Raw genomic sequence first — 26,125 nt, 5'->3', positions numbered from 1 at the left:
ACTTAGATGTTTTAATGTTATTACTGTAATTACTGTTTTAACCTGTGTTGTTACCTGCCCGGAATTACCTAGAAGAGCAGGATACAAAAATAAAGATGATGATGTTTTGGCATTTATATTGATTCTAGCACTTTGAAGCCCTCTCATTAAGGATTGGTCCTCAAAACATGGAGATTGTAAATTGGCCAATGCTTGCAGAAAGAAAGCATGTACAGCCTGACATTTCATATATACAGCTAGACTTTCCTTGAACGTCTAGGGATTCCCCCCCTTCAAGCTGGAACAGTTGCTACATCCTTTTGTTCTCATGTGTGTGTGTCATGTCACTGATTATAACATGGACCCAAATTCTTATTAAGCATTTATATAGCTCATTCCCCATATCCATTGCTGCAACTCAAATGTGCAGAAGAAGAGAATTAGGACGCAACGATACCAAAGGCCAAGCCAATTCCTTGTTCACTTATGTTTCAACTGTTTACAATTCAGGGGTGACCAAACTGTGGCTCCTGAGATGCTGGCAGGGGCTCATGGGAATTGGAGTCCATGGCTGCCTGGAGAGCTACAGTTTGGCCACCGTTGGTTTACATGGTGCAGAAATTCACAAACTATTTTTTTTTTGGACAATGGGAGTTTTTTTAATCCTTCTTTTTGAAAAGGAAAACACAAGTGACACAAGTCGCTATGCTTAAGAAGAGTAGCAACATTTTATTTATTTATTTTGCTTTTCAGTCGAAAGCAGCAATACACCAGCAATATTGTCCACAGTGCATTAATTACATAAAATTGATTTCTAGTTTCTAGTCTTGCCCCAGATGTTATTGTGTTGGTGTTCATTTAAACCTATTTGTATTGTTTATTTTCATTTCTCAATGAAGTAGAAATTGTAAGAAAAGAATTAAACAGAATTGACTATGTGGTTAAAGTAAATAGAGATTCTTAAGACAAAATCTCTCTTCAAAAATGTCTCATTTGTAAAGCAAAGCACATATCAGTTTGAAATCTTCCACGGTAAAAGAAGTAGGAAACTTTGACATGCTGGCCATAATCCAGAGAGATACATGTCTATTATTTTCATAAGAAAAATTAGCTCATTTTGTAATGAGGCCACTGACAAATAGTGAAAGGAGCCATGTGACCCCTGGGGCATGCTAGAAACGTGTCAGTTGTTGAAAGAGTGGTAATAATAGTGGGACAAATACATGAATTTTCCTACAGTCTCAAAGTTTGTTCTGTTTGGGTGAATGGAAGCAAGCATGTAGTGTCAGTATTGCAGTTTTTTTTTAAGTATTAGCAGCCTTTCTTCCATACAGAATTCAAGGCAGGCTGCAACAGATAATAAATAAAATACATAAAATTAAAAAATTGAAAAGCATAAAAAAACCAACATTTACTAACATTCCTGAATTGTGATTTTAAATTTTGTGTTTTTAAAAACGTTTTCCATCTTCGATAAAAACATCTTCAATTATATTCTAAAGACCAAGTGTGGGGACCAGATGCACCTCCCAGAGGTGATTGTTCCACAAATTGATGGGACAGTCAGGACTAGAGCCTGTCCCTGTGATCTTAATTCCTGGGCAGGAGCATATGGGAGAAAACAGTCCTTCAGATACCCTGGTTTTAAAATCAGAAACAAAAAATGAACTTTTAGGGCCAAAGAAACATATTTAGATGTTTTTCTCACATCAGAAAATGTTGGCAAATCTATTAAATCTTGCCTAAAACAGAAAAAAAAATGCTGAGGCATTTAAAGTTATATCAAAAATAATTTTTCAGATTGAGATTATTAAGATGGAAGCGGCCCTAGAATGGAAAAGTACCTAGAGCCCTGCCCCTGCCCTCGCAAAAGCCACATAAAGCTTCAAAGTTCAAAACCAACATTGAGAACTGAGCTTGGGAGTGTATTGGTAGCAAGTGTCCTTGCCATATGCTTCCAAGAGCTGGGTCTCACCAGCAGTGTTCTGCATTAGCTGCAGCTTCCAAACACTCTTCAGGCAATGCCTTTGAGCACAATGCAGTAGTCCAGTCTAGATGTCATTAAAGTATGTATGACTATGGCTAGATCTGACTGAACCAGGAAGGGGTGCAGCTGACACACCAACTAAAACTGGGCTTAAAACACTTTGGTTTTCTCATTCCTGCCTCCAGGCACTTCAGAATGAGGTGGGGAAGAAAGGTAGATATATCACATGGCCTGTGTAGTGTAGCCTGGCAACCAGACAAGGGATGTTGGGAGATGGCTTGCCTCTTCCTGCCTCCATATCTTGACCTCTCATGTTCTTTGGAGGAACTACCACCCAAATCTCATCCAATTACTAGCCAGGGCTGGTCCTGTTTAGCTTCTGAGACTTAATGGGATTGGGCATGGCAGGGCTATCCAGGAGGAAAGGTAGAGCTTGGTATCATCCACATATTGGTGACACTGCAGCCTAAACATCCTGATGACTTCTCACAGTGGCTTCAAATTGATATTAAATGACTTGAGGGATATCAAACCCCGGGGTTCTGCATGAGTTTCTCAGGGCTTAGTCTTCAGTTCAGAGGTCACAAAAATCAGGACTGGCAAAAGGCTTCTGCCCAGAGAATTGCTATGAGTCAAAGTAGTCAATATTTAGATGATCTCATTGTGTTAGAATTCTAAAGGTGCCTGCAGGCTCCAAAAGGTTGGGGACCTCTGGCGTAGGGAAAGGCTGGGTGAAAGGAAACAGTTCTAATAACTGAGGATCAGAACCATCTTGAAATAATATGGGGAACATTGCAGTGCAGACAGCCAGTATGGTAGGAGTGCGGGACTAGAACCAGACTCAAATTCCACTCTGCCAAGAAACAGATTTGGGCCAGTCAGTTCTTTGCAGCTTCATCTACTTCCCAGGGGTGTCGTGAGAATAAAATGGGCTCCTTGGAGGAAGGAGAAGATAGAAATATGATCGTGTAAATTGAGTAGGGGAGCAGGTGCCATGAGATGTTGTTGCTTTCGGTGCCTTTCGTAAAAATGCAAGCAGCGTTGCTCGTCATGGCTCTTTTCGCTCTCCCCCGGCTACCTTTCATTTCCTTCCCTGGTTCGCAGCAAGAGCAAAACATGCTGCGGTTGTTGTGTCTGAAGGACAAAATGAAGTGCTAACTGATCGGGACGTGTTGTTCATCCCATCGCTTTGGGAAATGCTCCGTCTTCTTCATAAACAAGAAGGAGCTCCTGCGGTCAGCCTGACCTTTTACCTGTGAAACTTAAGAACTGGGAGCAAAAGACGAGAAGTTAATAGCGTGATTGATGGAGGAACAGACAGACCGACAGAAAACTCTCACAATGTGACCCACAAAGAGTAATACAGACATGTACAAAATGCATTAAGATATGCTTAAAATATGCTTCCAATGTGGAACTCACTGCCCAAGGATGAAGTGATCAAAACGTGGAGTTTGCTGCTGGAGGTTGTAGTGAGAGACATAGGAATAAACAGCTTTAAAAGGGAATTGGATAGATTCATGGAGGATAAGTTGATCCATGGCTAATTGTTGGAATTGCAGTCAGCAAGTAATTTGGTGAAGTCAGCCTTGAAGGGCTGTTGTTAAGCCCTTTAAGCCACTAAGCTGCACCTGTGTGTTCACTAGGGATGCTAGATGGTGAGTACTGGGGTTGCAGTCATGAGCAGTGGAAAAATCCCAAGCACATGCCTGGGAGCTCTCTTTGTTTAAGATGGGCTCCTGCCTACCTCCTGTTTCTTCATGAAGAGAAAGAACAGTGTATGCTTTGTTCAAGCAAGAAGCAGTAGCAATTAAGGCTGTCAGCTCTCTCCATTTGCTGATGTGTGAGATGTAGTCTGCTTGCCACCTAGCCATAGAGACTTGCAATGTGCTGCTTTTGCAACCAGTCTTTAAGCTTTTGTACTCTGCTTCAGTAAGGAGCAGTAAAGATTCTCTCTTTTAAATATCAAAGTGCTGTGAGACGGGATCTCAACCTCATCCACAAATGTAGCTAAGAATTGCATACTTTCAAATGCTCCTGTACTCTGCAGCTCTATATATCTGGAGGGACTCAGAACCAAGACTAGTCCAGAAATCCCAACACTATTAACCATGGTGACTGAGTGGGACCGCTATATTCAGAGGTACTACATCTCTGAATCCCAGAATCAGGAGGCAACATCAGGGGAAGGCCTCAGCCTCTGTGTCTTGTTGTTGGCTCTGAAGAAGTTGGTCCTAGATGCTGAACTAGATGGACCATTGGTCTGATTCAGCAAGGCACTTCTTATGGGCTTATGAACGCATACTTTTGAATTAATTTTTGATTATCTGCTGACTTTGAATGCTATGCTTTTGAAAGGGGATGTTCTTTCATTCCTCCTCTTCCAAAATCTTAACTGCTGTGTCCGTAGACCTGCTGAGGACCGAGCTTGAGGGCAAAGGCAGGATGGCAGTTTACAGTGTAATTGACCAATGTGTGGCTAGATCCTGTCTGCCAAATCTAATCAGGTTAAACTGAAACTGACCAATAGCGCCCACTGGCAGGAAGATCCATTGCTTGCCTGTGTATATAAGTTGGGGTTTCCTGGAGGGTTTTCTGGGGGGGGGATACCCTGCTGGGATCTTAATAAAGAGCTCAAATCACTACTGGTATCTGTTTCACCTCGGACCCCACGGATTTTACAGTGATGGCCAATACTCTTTGCTAGTATTACCAATCTCCAGGTGGTAACACTATATAGAGTTGGCCACACAGTCAAAAAAAATTAACAACCGTTTACATGTATGGCAAAAAATTAATTTTCTAATACTCTCAGGGAAAAAAAATTCTTTTCTTCACATGCGATTTTTTGTTAATCTCCAGGTGGTAACTGGAGATCTTCTGGGATTACAACTGATCTCCAGCCAACAGAGATCATTTCACCTGGAGAAAATGGCCACTTTGGAAGGTGGACTTCATAGCATTATAACTGAAGTCCCATTCTTCCCCAAACCCCAGCAAATTTTCAGGTATTTCCCAACTGAGAGCTGGTAACCCTAGTAAGAAGGCTCAAGGATATAAGTAGGCCCAAAGAAACAGTCTAAGAACTTTGATTCTTAGCTGGACCTCCTTAAGGTAAACAGAATTATAAGTCTGTCCTAATGCTGGTCAATTGATGTTTTGTTTAATAAGATGGATGACAGGTGAATCAGCAGCAGCAATATTGACTCCATGGAACCACCCAGTCTGTGGTGTCCGGTAAATGAAATTATTTCATAACCTGTGGCTACAAGGTAAAACAAGGCTTCAAGATGGCATGTTTCCTGGGAAGTCTTATCTTGCTCAGATACAGAAAAGAAAGCAATGCAGAAAGCTGCTGATTCAGACCCATTTCAGATCAAAATCTTCAAGTTAGAGTATTGCTTTGGATAAACCAACGGCCAGTTAGTAATTTGTACATCACTAGAATTCTCGTTAGACTCCTTTCATATTTTTCTTACCATTTCATTTATTCGTTCAACCAAGACCTTAGATTTGCTGCTATGAAAACAATAACAGTAGTTCTCCATGCCTAATTTGGCACCTGGCTTGGGTTTTAAGTTTTTGAGCCTGTTTTCACCTGGGAAGTTCTCTAATCCTTTCAACAATATAGCCTTTAGATTCCAGAAAAGAGATTCAGTTACCTTGATTTTCCATGCCGTGGACATGCTGTGAAATCACTTTATCTATCATCACATCGAAATGTTGACCGAGGCAGCCAGTCAGTATAACAAACAGTCACAATGGCTGTAACTCAAGTGAATTTTCACTCTTAATTGGTTCTAAGTAAAGCAAATAGAAATAGTTTCTTGCAACACAATGCAAATTATCTTAGAAGTAATCCCCACTGTGTTCAATGGAACTTTCTCTCAGGGCAGGGTATATACTATATAACTGGCATCATACTATAGAACTGCCATCACATAGTACAACCTTAAACCCGTTTATTCAGACAATAAACCTACTGGATCTTATGTGGTTTCCTTTCAGGCAATCAACTTTATACAGTTATGTACATCTCCAAATAGAAAGAAGTTCTGGGGCAGTGCTGTTCTTTAAGTGAAGCCTGGAACCCTGGAGATCTTTGGAGTCTTTGTCTTATTTCCTTTATTTACAAATGTACAAATATAGTTTAGGTTGAGGTAAAGAGACATTCTTATAGGGCAGCAGATCTGCTGTTCCACATTAGACTCCCTCTCCCCCAGAGACATGCTGCCCCTCAAGGCGCTTCACTTTCAGCCTATTCACAGTTACCTTTAAGGTTGCCAGCTCTGGGTAGGGAAACACCTGGAGACTTTGGGAGTGGAGTCAGGAGTGGTCAGGATTTGGGGTGGGGTGGGACTGCAGTGGAGTATAATGTTATGGAATCCACCCTCCCAAGCACTGTTTTCTCCAGGGGAACTGATCTCTTTAGGCTGGAGATGAGCTATAATTCCAAGAGTCCCCAAGTCCCACCTGGAGGCTGGCATTCCTAGCTGCCGTGTCCACCTTACGTCCACTGCCATATTTACCCTGATGTATGTAGGTATCTCATCTTCTCCAAGTCCTTCCATAACACTCAAGAAGGAACTTTAGCTATGGAGAATAAATCTTTGTTGGTCTTAAAGGTGCTACTGGACTCTGATTTTGTTGTGCTACTTCAGACCAACACGGCTACCCATTTGAATCTAACTATGGAGAGTTTCTCTTCATAATTAGTTGCCTTTGGGGAAACATCCACCCAGTAATCCAAACGATTACCCCAACAAATAAAACTGGGAAATGTGTACTACTTTATATTACTGAATGTATTTTCTCATTCAGTAATAATTCTGGTGAGATAGCCATGTTAGTCTGTCACAGCAAAAATAAACAGGAGTCTTGTGGCATCTCAAAGGCTACGCGTTTGTATTTCCACCAAAGTTTTTTGGGGACAAGGCTATATTTTTCAGCTGTGGTAGGTGCTCACTGTGCAAATATGGGATTATGAGGGGAAGTTTTAAACAGCAAAGGGCAATGTCACGCAGGAAATAGAGCTGGGGTCCCCATTGGTTGTTTTTTATACCTGCTTTACACTGCCTGAAGGAGTCTCAAAGCAGCTTACAATCACATTTCCTTCCTTTTCCAACAAACACCCTGTGAGGCAGGTGAGGCTGAGAGAGGTCTGCTCAGTTAGAACAGAACCATCAGGACTGTGATGAGCCCAAGATCATCCAGCTGGCTGCATGTGGAGGAGCGGGGAATCAAACCCAGGGAATCAAATTAGAAGCCACCGCTCTTAGCCATACTGGTTCTCCTTTTAGAAATGCCTCCAAATGCTTGCTTTGTGAGTATCTTGAAGGGTTTTCCCCCCCCCCAAAGCTATTTTTCTACCAATTGCTTTAATTATTTTGTTTTTATTATAGGTGAGTTGTATTGTTTTTATTATTCGAGTGGGTAGCAGCAGAACAAAATATGAGTCCAGCGGCACCATTAAGGCCAACATAATTTTATGCAAGGCATAAACGTTCCAAAAATACAATGAAATGGGAATTACTCCATACATATAGGCAGAGGGTGAGCCGAACATCAGCATCCAGAAGAATGAAGATGTTTAACAGATTCAAGGACCAAGCAGGAGTTACAAGTTTAGTTTATATGGTTACAATTTCTTTGGGTTCCTCTTTGGATTATTATTGTTATTGTTATTATATCATCAACAACAACAACCACAATAATAAGATTTTATACAGCCTTTCTACCAAGGTTCAAGGCAGTTTACAGCATGGCTATAAATACATGAACAGTAAATTGGGAGAAGTCGGTTTTTAAAATCACCTTTTAAGTGGAAATCTATTTATAAATATAAAATATTAATGGACATTAACGAAAGGTTTGCCGGTTCTAACCCCATCTCTGATCCCCCTCCCCAAAAAGAAAACGTTTCGCTTTTTACTCTCGGGCACAATACTGCCCCCTAGAGGCGCGCGTCAAACCCTAAAAAACGAAGCGCCGAGCGCGAGAGGACGTCAGGAGGCCAGCCAATCGCAGCCGCCCAACGGGGCGCCCGAGCGCCCGCTCTCCGGTACCTTCCTCCTTCGCCCCGCCCCCTCCACGACACGCTGGCTCGCGGCCGGGAGGCGGCGCGGCGATTGGCTCCGCGGGCTGTTGCCTAGGAGACGAGCGGCCGCCGGCGCAGAGCCCGGGCCGGGGCGAGTGGCAGGCGCGGTCGGCGGTTGGGATGAGGCTTCCGCGGGGAGAAGGAAGACCCGGAGGGTGAGGCGCGGCCCCGGCGCCTCCGCAGAAGACCCGCAGTGAGTGCGCGGCCGAGCGGAGGGGGCGTGGCGGAGGGGGGGGAGGAGTCCTCCTGGCAGGACTTTGGCGCATTCGAGTCTCTTCCAGGATGGGCTTCGAGGCTCTCCCGAGGAAGCCTGTGCGGGGACACACCTGTAAGGCCCCGGATCTCCTGAGTCAACGCACTCTGCCAGCAAGCAAAGCAACAAAAACAAGTAGCCCACAACCCCAAACCCTCACTCGTGTTAATTCAAAGCAAAATCCAAACGCAGTCCTAGCAACAGTCACTTGCAGCATGCCAGCTTTTACGTTTCCCATAATTTTTCGGGGAGGGGGCACAGCCGGAGCAAGAGTTTCAGGGAATGGGGCTTGCTTCTGTGCTGCATTGTGTTGCTTTGCTTGCTGGTTGTTTTTTTTCATAAGAAAGCTGTATTGTGACTTTTGTTTGGGAGTCCCAAAGCGGCTGGCTTGCTTGTGAGGTAGGTGGGGCTGAGAGAGCTCTGAGAGAACTGTTCTGCAAGAACAGGCCAAGGTCACCCAGCTGGGTGTGTGTGGAGGAGTGGGGAATCAAACCCAGTTCTCAAGATTAGAGTCTGCCGCTTTTGACTGCAACGCCATGCTGACTCTCAAGCATACAGAATAAATTAGATTAGGGAGACCAGTGGCTTTACAGGTGTGCCCCCAAATAGGTTTACTTGGGAGTGCATCTAAGACTGCAGTCCTCTTGGTACTTATGTGACAATAGGTTCCTGCGTTGAATAGGTCATAACATCTGAATTTAACCTAAGTGTTTAGCATTGCAGTTCTAGGGCATAATTGTGAAGATAAGAACTTTTTACAACCCTATTGATTTCAGTGGAAAGCATCTATTACATTGTTTTAATATTGCCTTTTCTCCAAAGGGCATAGGCACATGTGGCACTTAGTTCTCTTGGGCCTGTCCTGTTCTTACAACTGTGTGACCAACTAAATAATGTCATTTTACTTTGTGAAATCCAGTTGCAAAGTGCAACGAAAGTGACATAGAAGTGTGTTATTTAGTGTTGTGTGCAAGTGCCCATAGATTAGGTTGAGAGAGAAAGTGACTAGAAAGAAAGAGAAAGTGACTAGCCCAAAGTCACCCTGCTTGCTATATGGTAGGGAGTGGGTTTGATTTCTGTAGATCTGCCTGACTCTACATAAGAATGAAGGTTACTTGCAAGTCCATTCACCTGAGATCAAGGAGACATATTCACAGGTAAAGGTGTCAAGACTAGGCTTTAAGAAATAAATAGAAACTTAGCAAATTAGTGGAAAGATCTTGACTGCATCTTATTTATATGGGTGCTGTATCAAAAATACAGTTGGGTGGTGGAGAAAGAGCTTCCTTTCATGGGCATGTTGACAGAGTCCCAGGAGGGAAAGACTTTTTCATTCTTCTGGAATAAAACAAAGGCTGCACCTTTTGTATGAATAAAAGGATGTGAAAGGTCTGTTTTACTACCTAGGCTACCACTTGTCACTGTTTAGCAACAGAAGCAGTTTGTCCTGTAAAAGTAAACAAAAGAAGAAAAGTGTAGCAAGGTGAACCCTATGCAAGATGCTAATTGTGTGTTTGTGTGGAACCTCCAATGAAGGCTCCTGTTTCTAATGGGAGAAGGAGCTCTAACAGCACAGCCGCTATCTGCCTAATTATAGGGTGTGGAGACAGCCCGTGTTTATGCTGCATACTTTGTTTTGTAAAGAGGCCCAAACTCTTATTCCACACATGTTGGATAATGCATGTTCAGGGTGCTTTCACAGCTGGATTTTCCTGTGTAAAACAGGAAAACCTACTCCTGAAGCGCATTGAAAATGCATTATCCAACGTGTGCAGAATTGGGGGTTTCGGGAGAATGGGGGTGGTATGCATAGAAAGTTGCCTTTACAAAGTTATAATAAGTACTCAAGATTTTCAGTGTGAAAGAACTCAGAGTGAGAGTTTAGCCCTATGAGCAGCAGTTTATATAATTAATCATTAGTATTTCAGCTAGCATTGACTTTATGGGGGATAATTTCAGGACAAGTATAAGGAGGCATTTGTTCACTCAGTGAATAATTCACTCGTGGATCTGCCACAGGATCTGTTTCAGGCTTTAAAAGGATGTAGACAAATTCATGGAGGCTAGGCCAAGCAGTGACAACACAGACAGGGGAGGGAGGGTCAATAATATAAAATGACCCCATGTCCCGTTTGGAGGTCTTCCAATGCTATCTAATTAGCCACTTGTGTGAAACAGAATGCTGGGCTAAATAGGCCGTTGTTCTTATGTTCTCTGGCACAGCACCAGTATCCACGCAAGTCTGCATGTGTTTTACAATGATCCTTGAGTATTATGTTGGTTCAGAGCAACATGTTTGATTTGAGCAAGAAGAAGAAGAGTTGGTTCTTATCTGCTGCTTTTCTCTACCAGAAGGAGCCTCAAAGCAGCTTACAATCGCCTTCCCTTCCTCTTCCCACAACAGACACCCTGTGAGGCAGATGAGGCTGAGAGAGCCCTGATATCACTGCTTGGTCAGAACAGCTTTATCAGTGCTGTGGGGAGCCCAAGGTCACTCAGCTGGCTGCATGTGGGGGAGCTTGCCAGCTTGCTAGATTAGAAGTCAGCACTCCTAACCACTACAACCAGTACATCAAGGAGAGTATACTTTCCAGGATTTTGGGTGTAACTTTGTAGTTCCTTTTAGTATGCACATGCACAGCGCCTCCATTGCCTGCATAATATTTCTCACTCCAGTAGTTGTTAAAACCCCCAAAACTTTGTTTCAGTTCTTCCTGATGGCAAATTCATGAAGAATCTTCAGATTAAAGAAGAAAACTGTTCTCTCTGTGCTATATTTAGAGGAATACCACATTATACAACCTTCTTACTTGTCTGCAGAGCATGCATTGCCTGTGTGGTGTAGTGGTTAAAAAGTGGCGGCCTCTAGCCTGGAGAACTGGGTTTGGTTCCCCACGTCTCCATGTGCAGCCAGTCACAGTTCTCTTAGAACTGTTCTCGCAGAGTTGTTCTCTCAGAGTGCTCTCAGCCTCACCTACTTCACAGGGTGTCTGTTGTTGGAAGAGAAAGGAAGGTTTTGTAAGCCACTTTGGGACTCCTTTGAGTTAGTGAAAAGTGGGATCTAAAAACCCTTCTTTTGTAGTAAGACTTCTGACCCAAATCATAGGGTCCTGGCAGCACCATGTTCTTGTAAGTTGCTGAATATTCCAGAACCAAATGGCCAAAATCAAATGCTCCCAATCAATCCCATTTGTCATCATTCCCCCTAAGCCTCTTTTTAATAACATTGTATTTCTGATGTCTCTAAAGCCTTGTTGAATTTTAGAATTTGCTGCAGTTGTGTTCACCCGTAGGTATCATTGAAAAGATGGCATTTAGTAGAGCTGCAACAGTGGACTGATGGATCAGTTAGACTAATTAATTACACTTTATAGTGACTAAAACAATGTCTTCATTAAACAGCGTTTAAAAATAAGATGTTATTTTAAGTACTGTCACTTATAAAAACTATGAAAAGCACAATATTAGGAAAGGCATTTCCTGCCGTGGGCAGGAAGAAATGCCTTTTCTAAGATTCTGACTACTAGAAAACATTATCTAAAACAAAATACAGTTGCTTGGGGTTTTTTGCTTAAGTCCTATTGCTTTCGTCAAGATGCATATTTAGTTACTACTCATCTAAAATTCACATAATCATCCAACTTTCTTTTACTGGGTAAGAACCCTGGTATCGTGATTGTTTACATTTGGACGTATATTTTAAAAATTATCTGTGCTAATTGTCTTGGTTTGGCAAGCAAGCCCACCTTCTCACTGAAGAACTATGGGCACCCTTTATAGGTTTCTTTTTGCTGTCCTTTAAATCCATTGAAATCAATTGACTTGGAAGGACATAACTCTGCTTAGAATGTTGCTACAAATTAAACAGAGCATGATTTTCTGATCTATATTGGGGCTGTATGTAGTGCTGTAATTTAAAGATATTTAAAGCAACAGGGATATCTCTACAGATTTCAGAGGCTAAGCAGGATCAGCCCTGGTTAGGACTTGGATGGGAGACCACCAAGACAACGCAGGATTTCTACACAGAACCAGGCAGTGGTAAACCACTTCTAAATGTCTCTTGCCTTTAAAATCGCTCAGGGCTGCCATAATTTAGTTGTGACTTGGCAGCAAGGGAAAAAAAGCAACAGAGATATGCTCACGGATCACTAGCACATTCTGTATCTGGATTGGGTAGGTTATTTAATGTAGTTATCTGGTTTTCTCTAGAAAACTGATTTCCAGGACCATGCTAAATGGAGCCGTATCACTCTCTGCTTATTGATTTTAGTGGAATTAGAAGGGTGTAACAGCTTCAGTGGCACTGTTAATTACACGGGGCATGGCGTACTTTCCAAATGCTTTTTAGAGTGTGTTTTCACAACCGCAAAGCTTATGGTTAATTGATCAGCCTTACCTACTTGGATTCCAGTTCTGCCACTCATAACGTGTGTTTACATTACATTTTTATGCAGGCAGTTTCATTTACTTTATTGAGAGGGTTTTATGGTCAGTGGTTATTGTTGACAGAACATATAGGACAACTTCTGGAATACTTACATACAATCCTCAGTGTCCTTGCTGTTTCATAGTTAGGGAAATACATTTTAAGAGCTTAATGGCATTACTGGTAAATTACCTTTTCTTTGGAATTTGGCTTGAAAATCTGGTTGTACATACTAGTTAATTCAGTATAATGAATTGCTGTTAATTCCTGCAAGTTTTCTGATAGAGATCTTAGAGTAAACGGAACTTGTCCTCTGTCTGTCCTCTTTCTTAATCCTTCCTTAATCTTCTACAAGGAGATTATTGGTAGCATGTCATCCATTATAAAGAACAATCTGTTGTTTACAGTAGGGTTTTTCTTCTTCCATCTTCTCTTAACAAGTATTCCCCGGGGGACCTCAATGTCAGTTTGTATCCCAGTTCTACGTAAGATCCATGAAATGAGAAGGTGTTAAATACTCTGTGGGCCGGTGCAGAATGCTCTGTGGGCTGGATCCAGTTGTTCTAACAACAACAACAATGATAATAATCGTACTGATAAAAAGACAGAACATGTAATAATTTAAATAATCTTAGACAGAATAAACTGAAGGATTAATTTCTTCTGTTCTTCCCATCGTCTGATTCTGTGAATATGACCCCACTTCTGTATTTACTCTGAAAGTCACCGTTTCTTTCCTTATCTCCTAGACGTCATCCTTTATACCCCCATCACACAGTTAATTCAGTTTGATACTCTTGTTTCCTTTGTGGACTTAAAAGTATGGCCAGATGGCAGCTTTCTTTTCTCCCACTGTATCACTGTCATATACACCCAGGGACATGGGAAGAGGATGAAAATATTTTTTCTTGTTTTCTATCATAAACAAATGAAAGCCTGTAATTTCAACTCATAAAGTCACAATAACATGTTTGAGTACAGAATTGAACTTCATACCATTGAAAACGTTTATGTATCCACTTAGTAGATATACATAGATGTATACATAAACAAAACAAAAAACAGCCTTGGAAAATATTTTGAATCTAAACCTTCATACTATGAGTCAGTAAAATCCTGTTTACTTGAGTCAGTAAAACCTTGTTTTAAAAACATTTCACTCATTCCCGATTCAAAGGAGGGTTGGGTTTTTTTTGATGCTCCCCAAAACTTCAGATATTTTTATTAGAAAATGGAAAAGGGTTTGAGGGAAATGGAAAATTTTCTCTCTTGTCCCCTAGGCTGTCACATATCTTCCTGGGCAGCACCTGTATTTATTTCATGTTTCACTTATATTGGATAACTACTTTCCCCATAAGCTATAGTTTGTGGAGGTTTTTTTTAAAATTGCAGTATATAGTTTGGAATAGGATAAATCTGTGATGAGATGAATCCTTGCAGGTTATGTACTGCTCCAGTGTTGGAATTTGGAAAGAGTCACACATCCAGAGTAATTACGTTTTCAGATATTTCTTCACTATTATGCATGCTAAAGACTTAAGTTTAAATACTGAGACTGTTAGGATTCTAGTGAGTGTATTGCTGACTGGGAAAAAACATTTTAATTGTATATTTGCTTGAAAAAATTGAAAAAAGAACTTTTAGTCAAACAAAGGCATCCTTTTCTCCTGGATATTGGAATTATACTGACTCCTGTCTTTCCTAGTCATCCCAATTGATGCCATTCTAATATATTATTCATGGTCCCATTTTGTACGATACAAGGATTGTTTGGGAAAGCTACTTTTGATTCCCTGTTAAAAATATATTAGTAGATATACGTTGTATGCATACTTCCCTTGGTAGGTAAAGGTAAAGGTATCCCCTGTGCAAGCACCGAGTCATGTCTGACCCTTGGGGTGACGCCCTCCAGCGTTTTCATGGCAGACTCAATACGGGGTGGTTTGCCAGTGCCTTCCCCAGTCATTACCGTTTACCCCCCAGCAAACAAGCTGGGTACTCATTTTACCGACCTCGGAAGGATGGAAGGCTGAGTCAACCTTGAGCCGGCTGCTGGGATCGAACTCCCAACCTCATAGGCAAAGCTTTCAGGCGGCTGCCTTACCACTCTGCGCCACAAGAGGCTCTTTATATATTCCCTTGGTAGAGAATATATAAATTTACTAGGTGGTTGAAAGTTGCGACGCTGTGATGTATTTTTTACTGAATACTTAACTATATGTTTTGTTGTGAAGGATGCTTGTAAGAATGGCAGCATTATTTCCTTTCCTGCTACGTTATTTCTGGATGAAGTGGTTATAGTAATAGAAAAGAAAACCGATGACTCAGGCAGCTGCTATGACAGATCACCTATGTAACAGAAGCGTTCTAGATGTCCATACCGGGGAAAAAAGAGTTTCATAATTTCTGAGGATCGGCTAATCTGTTCTTGCAAAATGAATCGTTATACAACCATGAAGCAACTTGGAGATGGGACGTATGGCAGCGTGTTGATGGGAAAGAGCAATGAAACGGGGGAGCTAGTGGCCATCAAAAGGTACGTGCCATTAAATATTTTGGTTTTTAAATAGTGTCTTGAAAGGTAATTCTGGTGGGGTTGCATCTCTGTGTGTGTGTGTCTCCCCCCCCCCTCTTGGTTGTGCTTAGTAATGCCCAAAATATATCCAACTAGAGTAAAACCATCTGGCTTTATGGCTGGGCCTTTGACTAGAGCTGCAGCATTAAGAGGTGCTGTGAGCCCTGTTAGTTATGACTCTTTGGGGAAGATTTTATTATGGACTGTATGTTGCACTAACCCATTGCTGAAGATTCTTTGTAGAAATGCATTGCATTTCTACAATTGTTATCAAGATTATATATTTATTTGTCCTGCTATTTACTGGAGCAGATTAGCAATTTAACCATATTTCAGTGCTAGGTTTAGTTGGCTTCTGTCTCCTTTTGCTTTCAATTATGTGATATTTAATTGTTTTCAATTAAGTGCTACTTAATTATCTGTGGTTTTTATTCCAGAATGAAAAGGAAGTTCTACTCTTGGGATGAATGTATGAATTTGAGAGAAGTCAAGGTAATTATCATAATAAGCTAATTTTAATTATAGCATCTGACATTGAGCTTTGACTCATGAAAACTTATGGCCTGGAAAATGTTGCTAGTCTTCAAGGAGCTGCTGCATATGAATGTTGTTCTGCTAGAAACAAATATGGATACCCACCTGAATCCACATAGTGAACCATATAGCAGAGAAATGGCTACATAAACTGTAATCCATCCTTCATTCCTTTAAAAAGTTACACATTGACACAATTGCACTGGAAAATTACTGAGAGTCACCTTGTATTCAAATGTCACATTTCATGTCTGGAGTACAAGAACATCCCACCATATGATGAAACAGTTCACTTTACATGTTGTAAGGTCTAAATTAGATGTGAATATTCCTTCATATATATGTAGAAAGCCAGCATGTCTTAGAAGAAGGTCAGCTAGAACATTTCTGACATTTTGTTTTCTACATGTATGGAATTAACCTATAAAGAGAGTGTGTGGGAAGGAGACTATTCCGCCATCTGTAGTTTTGAAATGGCAGACGCCAGGAACAGTTTTGCTATTTGAGAGCATTTTAGAGAACAGCAGAAGAGGCAAAGGCAGACTTACTTTACCTCCCCCTACTTCATCGTTGCCTCTAAAACTACTGTGGTTATTTTTTAAAGGTTCCCCCCCTTTCCTTTAAATTTATATCCTTCCCTTCTGCATGGTAGTTATAGTGGCTTGAATTGTTAAAACAAAAAATTAGAAATTAAATACCGCATCATTTTTCAACAGTACTAGAAAGTCAACTATTGTTTAAGTCTGGTGGTTTGACCATGGGCTTGAATTTTGGAAGATATTCTACCCTGGAGACTTATCTTAGTATCAGAATTTTGGATTGTCTGTACTGTTTGTAATGTTACTATGATGTCAGCAAGCCGGGTGACACAAAATCTGGGTTTTCTAAGGATACCCTCATCTGGCTGTTAATGTTAAAGTGGGATGTTAAAGACATGACAGGCCACTCCCAAAGTCAGAAGTATTAGTACTTCACCACTTGGAACTTTATAGCACAAGTAGAATGAATATACGTATTGTATGTTTTATAGTTAAAAAGTAGCTGTGTGGGGCCCTAATTTGAATCAGGGTAAAGTGGGGTTCCACACTTCTATCCAAAACATTTTTTTCTAGTAGATCTTTTTGCTGAGGAACTATAAGCTCTGTCTCCCTCCTGCCTTACTCTACTGGGGTTACTACCAGGTCAGGATTTCTGCCAGAAGGTTTAGATTGCTCCTCAGAGGGTTAGATCATTCCTTAGTATGATATGCTCCACTTCCATGGCTGCTTTTCAGTGTTAAATAACTTCTGGAAAATCACAGGTCTTCTGTCTCTGGCTGGGCTTAAGGAAGGCTAGTGATCAGAACTGATAAGAAGGTCATAATGAAGTTCAAAATGAAGCAGGCTATAATGTTCCTAGATGGATCCTTTAACTTGGTTTCCAAGTTATTTCTCTCTCAAACCCTAGTCAGAGTTATAGCTGTGGCTGTCATTGATTGGTCCACCTTTGATGAACTCAGAGATATATCCAGATTGATAGAAACAAATTAGCATGAAAATGGGACTGTCCGTTTAATCACTTGAGAGGACATATTGCCGGAAACAGAACTGCTGGTACATCCAGGAAGGCTTAAAAGACACGCCAACCCAGCACCCTGGAATTATGGGATTAATTTGGATCTTTGGCCAGTGTAAACTGAAATGGTTGCTTTACAACCAAAAGTTAAGCAGTTAGGGAGAACTGTATGCATTTAATATAGAACAATTAGATGGAGTCCTAGCCTTGATAGCCCAGGCAAGCCTGAACCTGTCAGATCTCAGAAGCTAAGCAGGGTTGACCCTGGATAGTATTTGGAGGGGAGACCGCCAAGGATTTGGGTGGTAGTTCCTACAAGGAACACTAGGGGTCATGATGCGGAAGCAGGCAATGGCAAATCAAACATCCCTTGCCTGGCTGCCAGACAATTCTTAGGTCTCCTGGCTACACTATACACAGCATACAATAAATAATAAATAATCTAAATAGAGAGACCTCTGGGCTATGTTTTGCCTTTCATGTGCTCAAAATGGGGCCTGTGTCTTGCTCAGGCATTTGTTTGTTTATTTATTTATATTTATATACCGCCGCTCTCAAATGTCTCGCGGTGGTTTACAGAATTCATAAAAACAATAAAATCCCATAAAACCCATTAAAACGTAATTAAAACAATATCACAATGGCAGATAATAAATATATTGTGGTGACAGACTTCCTCAAGCAGCTGTTTTTATACATTTCGGGGAACTGTAGCAAGCTCAAAATAATCCTGTTGGTTGTCTTGCAGTCACTGAAGAAACTGAATCATGCCAATGTGATAAAGCTGAAAGAAGTTATCCGAGAAAATGATCATCTTTATTTTGTGTTTGAGTATATGAAAGAAAATTTGTATCAATTAATGAAGGACAGGTATGTCTGCTTTTGAAACTTAATATGGCATCCCAGTGCATTCAGCTTTCAGTGACACATTCTTCTGGTGACACATTTGAATCTGCTGTTTTATAGAGTTCACTTGACTTGATCTTGCAAGCTCTTCTACAATACTCTGTATGTTGCATTGTCTTTGAACAGAAGGCTAGGAAATAAAAATGGAGGGCCCTTGCAGGTGCACTGGCTCCAGACAGAAGACCAGATCTGGTTCAAGGTTTAAGTTCTCACTATCAAAGCTCTAAATCAGGGGTAGTCAAACTGCGGCCCTCCAGATGTCCATGGACTACAATTCCCATGAACCCCTGCCAGCGTTCGCAGTTTGACTACCTCTGCCCCAAACGGTCTGGGACCATCATATCTATGGGATGGTCATTCCCACTACGTCCCTCAGAAAGCATTAAGATCTAGTCAACAGAACCAGCTCGGGATCCATGACCCTAAAGAGATCAGACTAGCCTCAACCATAGCCAGAGGCTTTTTGGCCTTGACCCTGGCCTGGTGGAATGCTCTGCCAACGGAGATCAGAGCCCTGCAGGACCTCGGACAGTTCCTCAAGGCTTGTAAGTCTGAGCTATTCTGCCAGGCCTATCTATGGTTGAGGTTTGTAAACATCAGATCCACAGGCCTCCCCGTCGGAACCCACCAGCCAACTCAAATGGCCACCTCTATGAACCCTCCCCCTTTCCCATGAGAGAAAGAGGAGGCAATTAGTTCTAATCCTTGTTTCTTGTACCTATAATAATAATTTAATTGATATACATTACATGTTTATTTTGTACTACGATTTTATGTTTTTACCTCTAAAGCTATCCACCCTGAGTCTCATGGGAGGGGCGGAAAATAAATGAAACTATAAATAAATAAATAAAAAGTAGAAATGTTCCAAACTTGGGCTAGAGTATGAAAGAAACTGGCTTACTCTTCATCCACAGCAGTCTCATTGAGAATTGAGCTGTGGATCCAGCAGATTCCAAATTACTCACCTGTTTGTCAAATTTGTTTGTCAAATCTGTGGTGTGTTTTCTGGTGATATCCAGTTTCTTGGTGTGTGAGTTTGTGACTTCTTGCCCCCCGTTGGGCTTGTGTGTATTCTGCCTTTATTGGTCATGCTCTACTAGGGCATATGAAATCCAATGTGCATGGGTCCAAAGTGGGATATTGGCTGTACTGTTCAAGCCTGTGCTCATGCCCTATTCAGATATTAGACCACTGTGTAAATGTCTGGTGTGAGGCCCCCACTTTGCCAGCAAGGGAGGAAGCTGTTATTTTCATTCACTATGTGATTTTTATTATTTGTGGGAGAATAAAAGTAAAACAAGAACCATAAATGCTACTGTTAGTTTTGGTCTAAGCCACACTGTAAAGTGATGTCCTATTTTTGTGTGCGTGTATGTGGGGGGAGGGGGGGCTGCATACAGAGCTATAATTTGCATTAAAATATGTAATTCTGAATTTGTTTCCTTGCAGAAATAAGTTGTTCCCAGAGTCTGTCATCAGAAACATTATGTATCAGATATTGCAAGGACTAGCTTTTATCCATAAACATGGTAGGTCTCTTGCTACATAGTTTTCTCTGAGTAAAAGTGGAAATGAATAGTAGCGTGTTCGTAACTCGAAAAGGTTTACTTTTCCTTATGGACCATATGGGGAATAAAACTGCTGGCTCATTTTATACTGTCCTCTGAAACACAACAACACTGTACATATATGAGTGAAATATAGCCAGTTTGATTAGAAGTTCTTATCTATTTTTGATAGCCTATTGAGAAATATTTTATGAGTTTAAGATTTTATTTTATTTTATTGCTGGAAGCTGTCCCTCTCCACATTTTGTTTCTTTTTACAGTGAGTAAAAAATTCTGATTGCCAGCCCATGATTGTAGCCATTTTGCCTTATTCTTTAAGTCTTTATCAGGCTCAGAAATCAAAAGAGGGGGATCTCTTTATTTTCCAGTAGATTTTTGAAAGCAAATCCTTTATGTAGCTGTCAATACAGTGATCAGGTTTCCCCCCCCCTTTATGTTGCCCTCCTCTGTATTTACATTGACAGGTTTTTTCCACCGGGATATGAAACCTGAAAACCTTCTCTGTATGGGTCCGGAACTTGTTAAAATAGCTGATTTCGGACTGGCTAGAGAGCTAAGATCGCAGCCTCCGTATACTGATTATGTTTCTACCAGGTGGTGAGTATATTTTTCAGCTAGACCTTCACATGCCATTTGTATCTGAATAGAAATGCATTTACTTATTTCTGTTATCCCAGGTATCGTGCACCTGAGGTTTTGCTGAGATCTTCGGTTTATAGTTCCCCTATCGATATATGGGCAGTTGGCAGCATAATGGCTGAGCTATACACATTAAGGCCCCTTTTCCCAGGGACAAGTGAAGTTGATGAAATCTTCAAAATTTGCCAAGTGTTAGGAACCCCAAAGAAGGTGAGCTGTTTGGCCAATATATAATGTTGATATTGGTGAGAATAAGACTCTTTCATTCATTCATAGCCTGATTTTCCTCCCCAGCATGGTTTCCATGGCACAGTGGGGATCCAAACCTGGGCCTCCCACTGCCTTGCCCAACACTCTAACCACTTTACTACACTGAGAAAGTGATTTGGATGTTGAGGCAGCCCGCTGCATGTTTGAACTGTATGGGATGGATAACACTCTTTTGATGCCCATAACACAAAAGATAACACTCTCTTGATCACCATGCAATTTGTGTGGTGTTTATGTGTCCACTGCCCCTTGGGCCCAGCTTGATCTGGAAAGAAATGAAGATAGATTCAAGTGGGTAGCCACGTTGGTGTCAAGCAGCAGAACATTGTATCTGAGTCCAGTGGCACCTTTAAGACAAAGTTTTATTCAGGTATAAACTTTCACCTGCATTCACATGACCTCAGATACAATGAAATGGGAATTACCAGTCCATGCTTATAGACAAAGTGTGCGTAATAAATTAACATATAGCACAGTGAAAATGTTTAATATATTCCAGAATCAAAGAGAAATAATCATCTTAGTTAATAAAGTTACCATTTGTTTGGGGTCAGCTCCAGGACCTTTTATGCACTGGAGGTTTCATGCTGGGCTGCAGGCTGGAGTTTTAGTCATGGCAGGTTGCCCCACCTCTTACTGCACCCACATGGGGGAACATTTGGCCCGGTGAACCTCATCCGCCCCCAATTTGTGTTCTTGCAAGGAAGCTGGGGCAGTGAAGTTCCCAGTGCATAAACAGTCCATGGGAAAACACATTAAAGGAATTAAATCAATCAAAATAGGAGAGTTATAGGCAGGTGTATTTTTAACTGGAATGCTGAGACCCTGCCCTTATTCTCCATCCACCTCTCAAGCACAGAGGCACCTCTACATCCTCCTCCTCTTTGAAATGAGGTGATTGACTGTCAAAGGGTCACTCCCTTTTTATTGTATCTGAGGAAGTGTTTGTGCATATGCCCCTGGACTCAAACTTTGTTCTAAAAAAAAAATACATCTGGAGGCTTGGATAATGAAATACAGAGCTGGGTGTCATCTGCATATTGACACACGAAGCGAAAATCTCATTAAAATAATATTTATATCGATATATAAGCATGGGTGAGAGAATAGGACCCTAAGCGCTCCACAAGATAAATTCTGATCATTTGGTTTTGTACTTCCAGTGGAGGTTTGATGTCCAGCCAGACAGAAAAGAGTGAAACCACCAAAGGGCTACACACTTAATCCCAATTCCATCTTCAAGCTGGGGAGGCAAGGGGGCCCTCAGCAACCAGTATTGATGTGAAGCTTCTGTATTGGATAACAGCCATTGATGGGTCTAATAGCCATGAATGGTGTTCTAATTCTTTCTGAAGCAGCATCCGTCACTTACCTTGTGCGTGTGAACTCAGCTACCTAACTAAATGATTAGGATTTATAGTGTATTTGCAAAAAGAATTACAGTAGTCACAAAGCAATTGCTACATGGACAAGTACATATGAATCATCAGTGTGGCTCTCCCAATTAAAATGTTTGAGGCAGATAATATAATAGTAAGCAGTTGAGAAAAAGTCTTTCTTATCTTCTTGTAACAAGATGGCATTCAAGGAGAATTCATGCCCAATGTGCATTTCGTCCCACCTCCCTTTGTAGTTTGTGGATCACTTACCCTGTGGCAATGAGTTCCACAAGTTACTTATACATTGTATGAACAAAGTGCTTTCTTTTATCCCTTTTTAAATTTGAAAAGCAGTCTTGCTACTTTCCCCCAATACACACTATTTTACAAATTTCTATCTTGTTCTCCCTTAGGTATCCCCCCCCCCCAAAAAAAAATAAAAATTAGAAACCTCCAGATGAACTTCACTCTTTTTCATGGAATTTGGCCCTTTTCGGTAATTGTAGATGCCAGTTTTATCCTATAGTCAGATTAGGGTGGTCCCAGGGGAACACTGCAGGGTTGTAATAATAGTCGTTCTACTGAAGAGTGCAGCAGATTATTGCAGGATCTGTAGGGACAGAGGTTCATAAAAGTGAATTAATAGTATTTGAGGAATTTTCCCATAGTAATCAACATTGGGCAGAGGTGTAGGGTATGAACTATCCTGTCAGTGGTGTTTTCTGCAGGTGGGCAGGCTCGTGTAGTACAGCACAAAGGCAACGGGGCTTCCAAAGATGACTTTGTATATGTCTTCTGACAGAGTGATTGGACAGAAGGGTACCAGCTTGCGGCTGCAATGAACTTCCGCTTCCCCCAGTGTGTCCCCATAAACTTAAAGACTCTCATCCCAAATGCTAGCAATGAAGCAATCCAGCTCATGAATGAAATGTTGAATTGGGATCCAAAGAGGCGACCTACTGCAAGTCGGGTATGTAAGTCCGGTCATAAGAAATCCTGGGTCAAGCTTACATTGAGCCACACTGTGAACAGCACAGAACCCTGCGGGGGGGGGGGGGGGGGGAGGAGAGCGTTTTTATGCAGGCTAGTTCTGTAAATAATAAAATAGAAATGGTTAACACTTGAAATAGAAATGCTTATATATTCCTCCCCCCTTATCAATCAAGACATGTAATAAAATAAATATGTAAGATTGCCACCTGCCAGAAATAGCCACTAGTTGAGTTAATGGATTTGCAAGTCGAAGATGCCTTCATAACTTAAGGAAACTTTTGTAGGATTGTTGTGGTAACTGCTGTCAGTGCTGTACTTTACAGGAGAAGAAATCTCTCTTCCCACTTCAGACATAGATTATAGCAAGGGTTGAATCTAAGCAGGATCAAAAGGACACTATGTGAATGGCTTGTGTTTGGTTGGATTGCCCTGTCTTGCAGCCTGAACATTGTTCTGAACCTTCCCCTTCTGGCGCATCAGTTGGCTGGGGCAGTGGCCAGAAGCACTTTTTCATCACAACTGTTTGATGCAATGACGTGTGGACTTGTTGCAAGATTTGGGGTGTCTCTTGACAGTGGTAGGCACTCAGAGACATGTAACAAGTATCCATGTCCAAGCCTCAAAGGTTGATTGCCGTAATGCATGGCACTGCCCTTGGAAATAATTCAGGAGCTGCAACTGCGGTATCACAGCCCGGCAGTTTTAGGCAAGGGAAGATGCACACTATTGGCTGTTGAATGTCTAGGCTCAGTCTTAGATGCTTGTTCCTCCCTTTGTGTTCTGGATTGACATATCTTCCTTTTCTGTGGGTGGGGGGAGCTTACTGGCCTTTAAGAACTCTAGTCCTTGTGTCTTCCATTTGGCAGATTAAATTGTCAAAGTAGGAACCATTAGCTTCCCTTGATTTTGCAGCATGATATCCCCAAAGAGGCATGCTGGCCTTCAGGTACCTTGTTTTTCAAGGTCGTTGGATAGGGCTGGAGAGAGGATTTCTCTCTCCCTTTTTCTGTCAAATCACAGCTGACGCCCTAGGGTGTTCAAGGCAAGCTACATTATTATTTATTTGTTTGTTTGTTTGTTTTCAGGTTTGTATTCCACCCTTCCCCAAAGGCTCAGGGCAGCTCACAACATTCTGTATAAGATACAAACCTATATTATACTCGCTTAATCAAGTCAATTTGGGTTGAAAGCTGTATCAAAGCCACCACCTTCTCTCAGATGGGAGACAAAGGGACATAAAGTGCATTTTTGATGTTAACATTCCCTTTGATAAAATCGCAGATATTGTGATAACTATCTAGACTTGTTAAATGCTTTCAGCGGGGAGGCCAAATATTGTCACATACCAATTTGGGCCTCAGCCACAGGCTCAGTTTTACAAGCCCTGCAGAATTGTTTAATGTCCCACAGGGCGCTGATCTCATTTGGAAGAGCATTTCACCTGACTGAGGCCAATGTGATTTCTCTGGGGTTGGCAGTGGCAAACTGCCTACACTCAGGGGTTGTTGGCCATTCCTTGGTATTCCTTGGAAATCTCCCATCCAAATATTAGCCAGGGCCAAGCCTGATTGGTTCCCAAGACGTGATGAGACTAGGCCAGCCTGGGCTATCCGGGTTAGGGTAGAGATGGATTAGTGTCTGCCTATCTTACTCCTACACTGTGTGATTTTTTTTGTCTGCATTGGAGAGTTCCATTATCAGTGTGCTTTCCCTCTTCTTCTCCCGTCAGGCACTGAAATTCCCCTACTTCCAAGTTGGCCAAGTTTTGGGACCACCTCCACAGAATTTGGATCAGAAACAGCTGCATCCTAAGCCAGTCCAGCAAACAGAGCCAAGGCCATCTCTATCCAAGCTAGAACCTCCGTCAAGATTAGAACCTGTATCTAAGCCAGAATCTCAGACGTCACCGGATGCACCGGACAGATTTCAGCTACAGTCTCTGTTGAAGAATAACCAACAGCCTCTCCAGCCAATTCAGCTCCCGCTGAACTCAGCCAACCAGCACCCATCAAAGCAGCAGCAGTTGTTCTTTCCAGCCATCAATAAAAACACATCACCAGTAAGTGGTCTTCAAGACACTTCACCTCCGAATCAGTCATGTTATAGTTGCACAAGGGCAATTCAAATCATGCCGAGAGTTTTAGGGATGGGTACAAATCAAACAGCAAGCCAAAATTTGTGCCAAATTCTGACTGGATTGGGGCTGGGGAATCAATGCTTGGCATGTGTATGGTTTGGTGTAGTGGTTAGGAGTGCGGACTTCTAATCTGGCATGCCGGGTTCGATTCTGCACTCCTCCACATGCAGCCCGTTGGGTGACCTTGGGCTCGCCACAGCACTGATAAAACTGTTCTGACTGGGCAGTGATATCAGGGCTCTCTCAGCCTCACCTCCCTCACAGAGTGTCTGTTGTGGGGAGAGGAAAGGGAAGGTGACTAAGCCTCTTTGAGACTCCTTCGGGTAGAGAAAAGTGGCATATAAGAACCAACTCTTCTTCCTTCTTCCTTCTTCCTTCTTCCTTCTTCCTTCTTCGAAGAGATGTCCAAGCTTTTGGCTGCAGCTTGGGCTGTTTGGAAAATGAAACCCACCCCAAAACTCGTGCAAAAATGCTGGATAACGGTGGGGGTGGTGTTTTCTAGCCTTGGAAACACAATAGGGAACCCCCAAAGCTTAACAGGCACTGCTGCCTGCCAATAACAGAGTTCCCATTAATTGCAATGGGACTCAGATCTATGTAAGCATAGGGCAAGCACACATTCCTTTTGTGGGCATTGTGCTTTTGGATGCAGATGGTGTACTCATGGGGGGGGGGAATCACTTAGTAAGTTTACTCATTTGGGGCTAGGGGGATTCACTTTGCCCTGGGTTCCACTCTGTGCAATGCACTTTTTATTCATTTGATTTGATTTCTATACTACCCTTCTATATTTCTCAGGGAGGTTTACATACAACATCATAG

The 26,125-nt window shown here is 41.8% G+C and overlaps 1 protein-coding gene and 1 long non-coding RNA gene across 9 annotated transcripts in view; one reads left to right on the top strand and one right to left on the bottom strand.

The window, feature by feature from the left end:
- Positions 1-535: 535 nt before the first annotated feature.
- On the bottom strand, positions 536-8,061 carry LOC143845114 (uncharacterized). Its single transcript, XR_013234285.1, has 3 exons — positions 7,781-8,061; positions 5,629-5,766; positions 536-3,235 (listed from the first exon to the last, which is right to left on the bottom strand). It is a non-coding gene; the product is annotated as an uncharacterized LOC143845114 (long non-coding RNA).
- A 28-nt stretch (positions 8,062-8,089) lies between these two features.
- MAK (male germ cell associated kinase) overlaps positions 8,090-26,125 on the top strand; it is a 39,308-nt gene continuing 21,272 nt past the window's right edge. For 6 of the 8 annotated variants that reach the window (XM_077353189.1, XM_077353187.1, XM_077353185.1 and 3 more), the window contains exons 1-9: positions 8,090-8,256; positions 14,980-15,281; positions 15,758-15,812; positions 18,157-18,278; positions 19,767-19,846; positions 20,350-20,482; positions 20,563-20,734; positions 22,976-23,143; positions 24,896-25,225. In XM_077353189.1, coding sequence (XP_077209304.1) covers positions 15,181-15,281; positions 15,758-15,812; positions 18,157-18,278; positions 19,767-19,846; positions 20,350-20,482; positions 20,563-20,734; positions 22,976-23,143; positions 24,896-25,225 — 1,161 coding nt within the window. In that variant the 5' untranslated portion in view covers positions 8,090-8,256; positions 14,980-15,180. Of the gene's footprint in view, positions 8,257-11,302; positions 14,591-14,891; positions 15,282-15,757; positions 15,813-18,156; positions 18,279-19,766; positions 19,847-20,349; positions 20,483-20,562; positions 20,735-22,975; positions 23,144-24,895; positions 25,226-26,125 lie in introns of those variants that run through there. The other 2 variants (XM_077353186.1, XM_077353183.1) reach the window with 2 other exon arrangements.

Source organism: Paroedura picta, chromosome 9, assembly GCF_049243985.1.
Source record: "Paroedura picta isolate Pp20150507F chromosome 9, Ppicta_v3.0, whole genome shotgun sequence".
Lineage (NCBI taxonomy): Eukaryota > Metazoa > Chordata > Lepidosauria > Squamata > Gekkonidae > Paroedura > Paroedura picta.
This window is presented reverse-complemented; position numbering and strand designations above follow the sequence as displayed.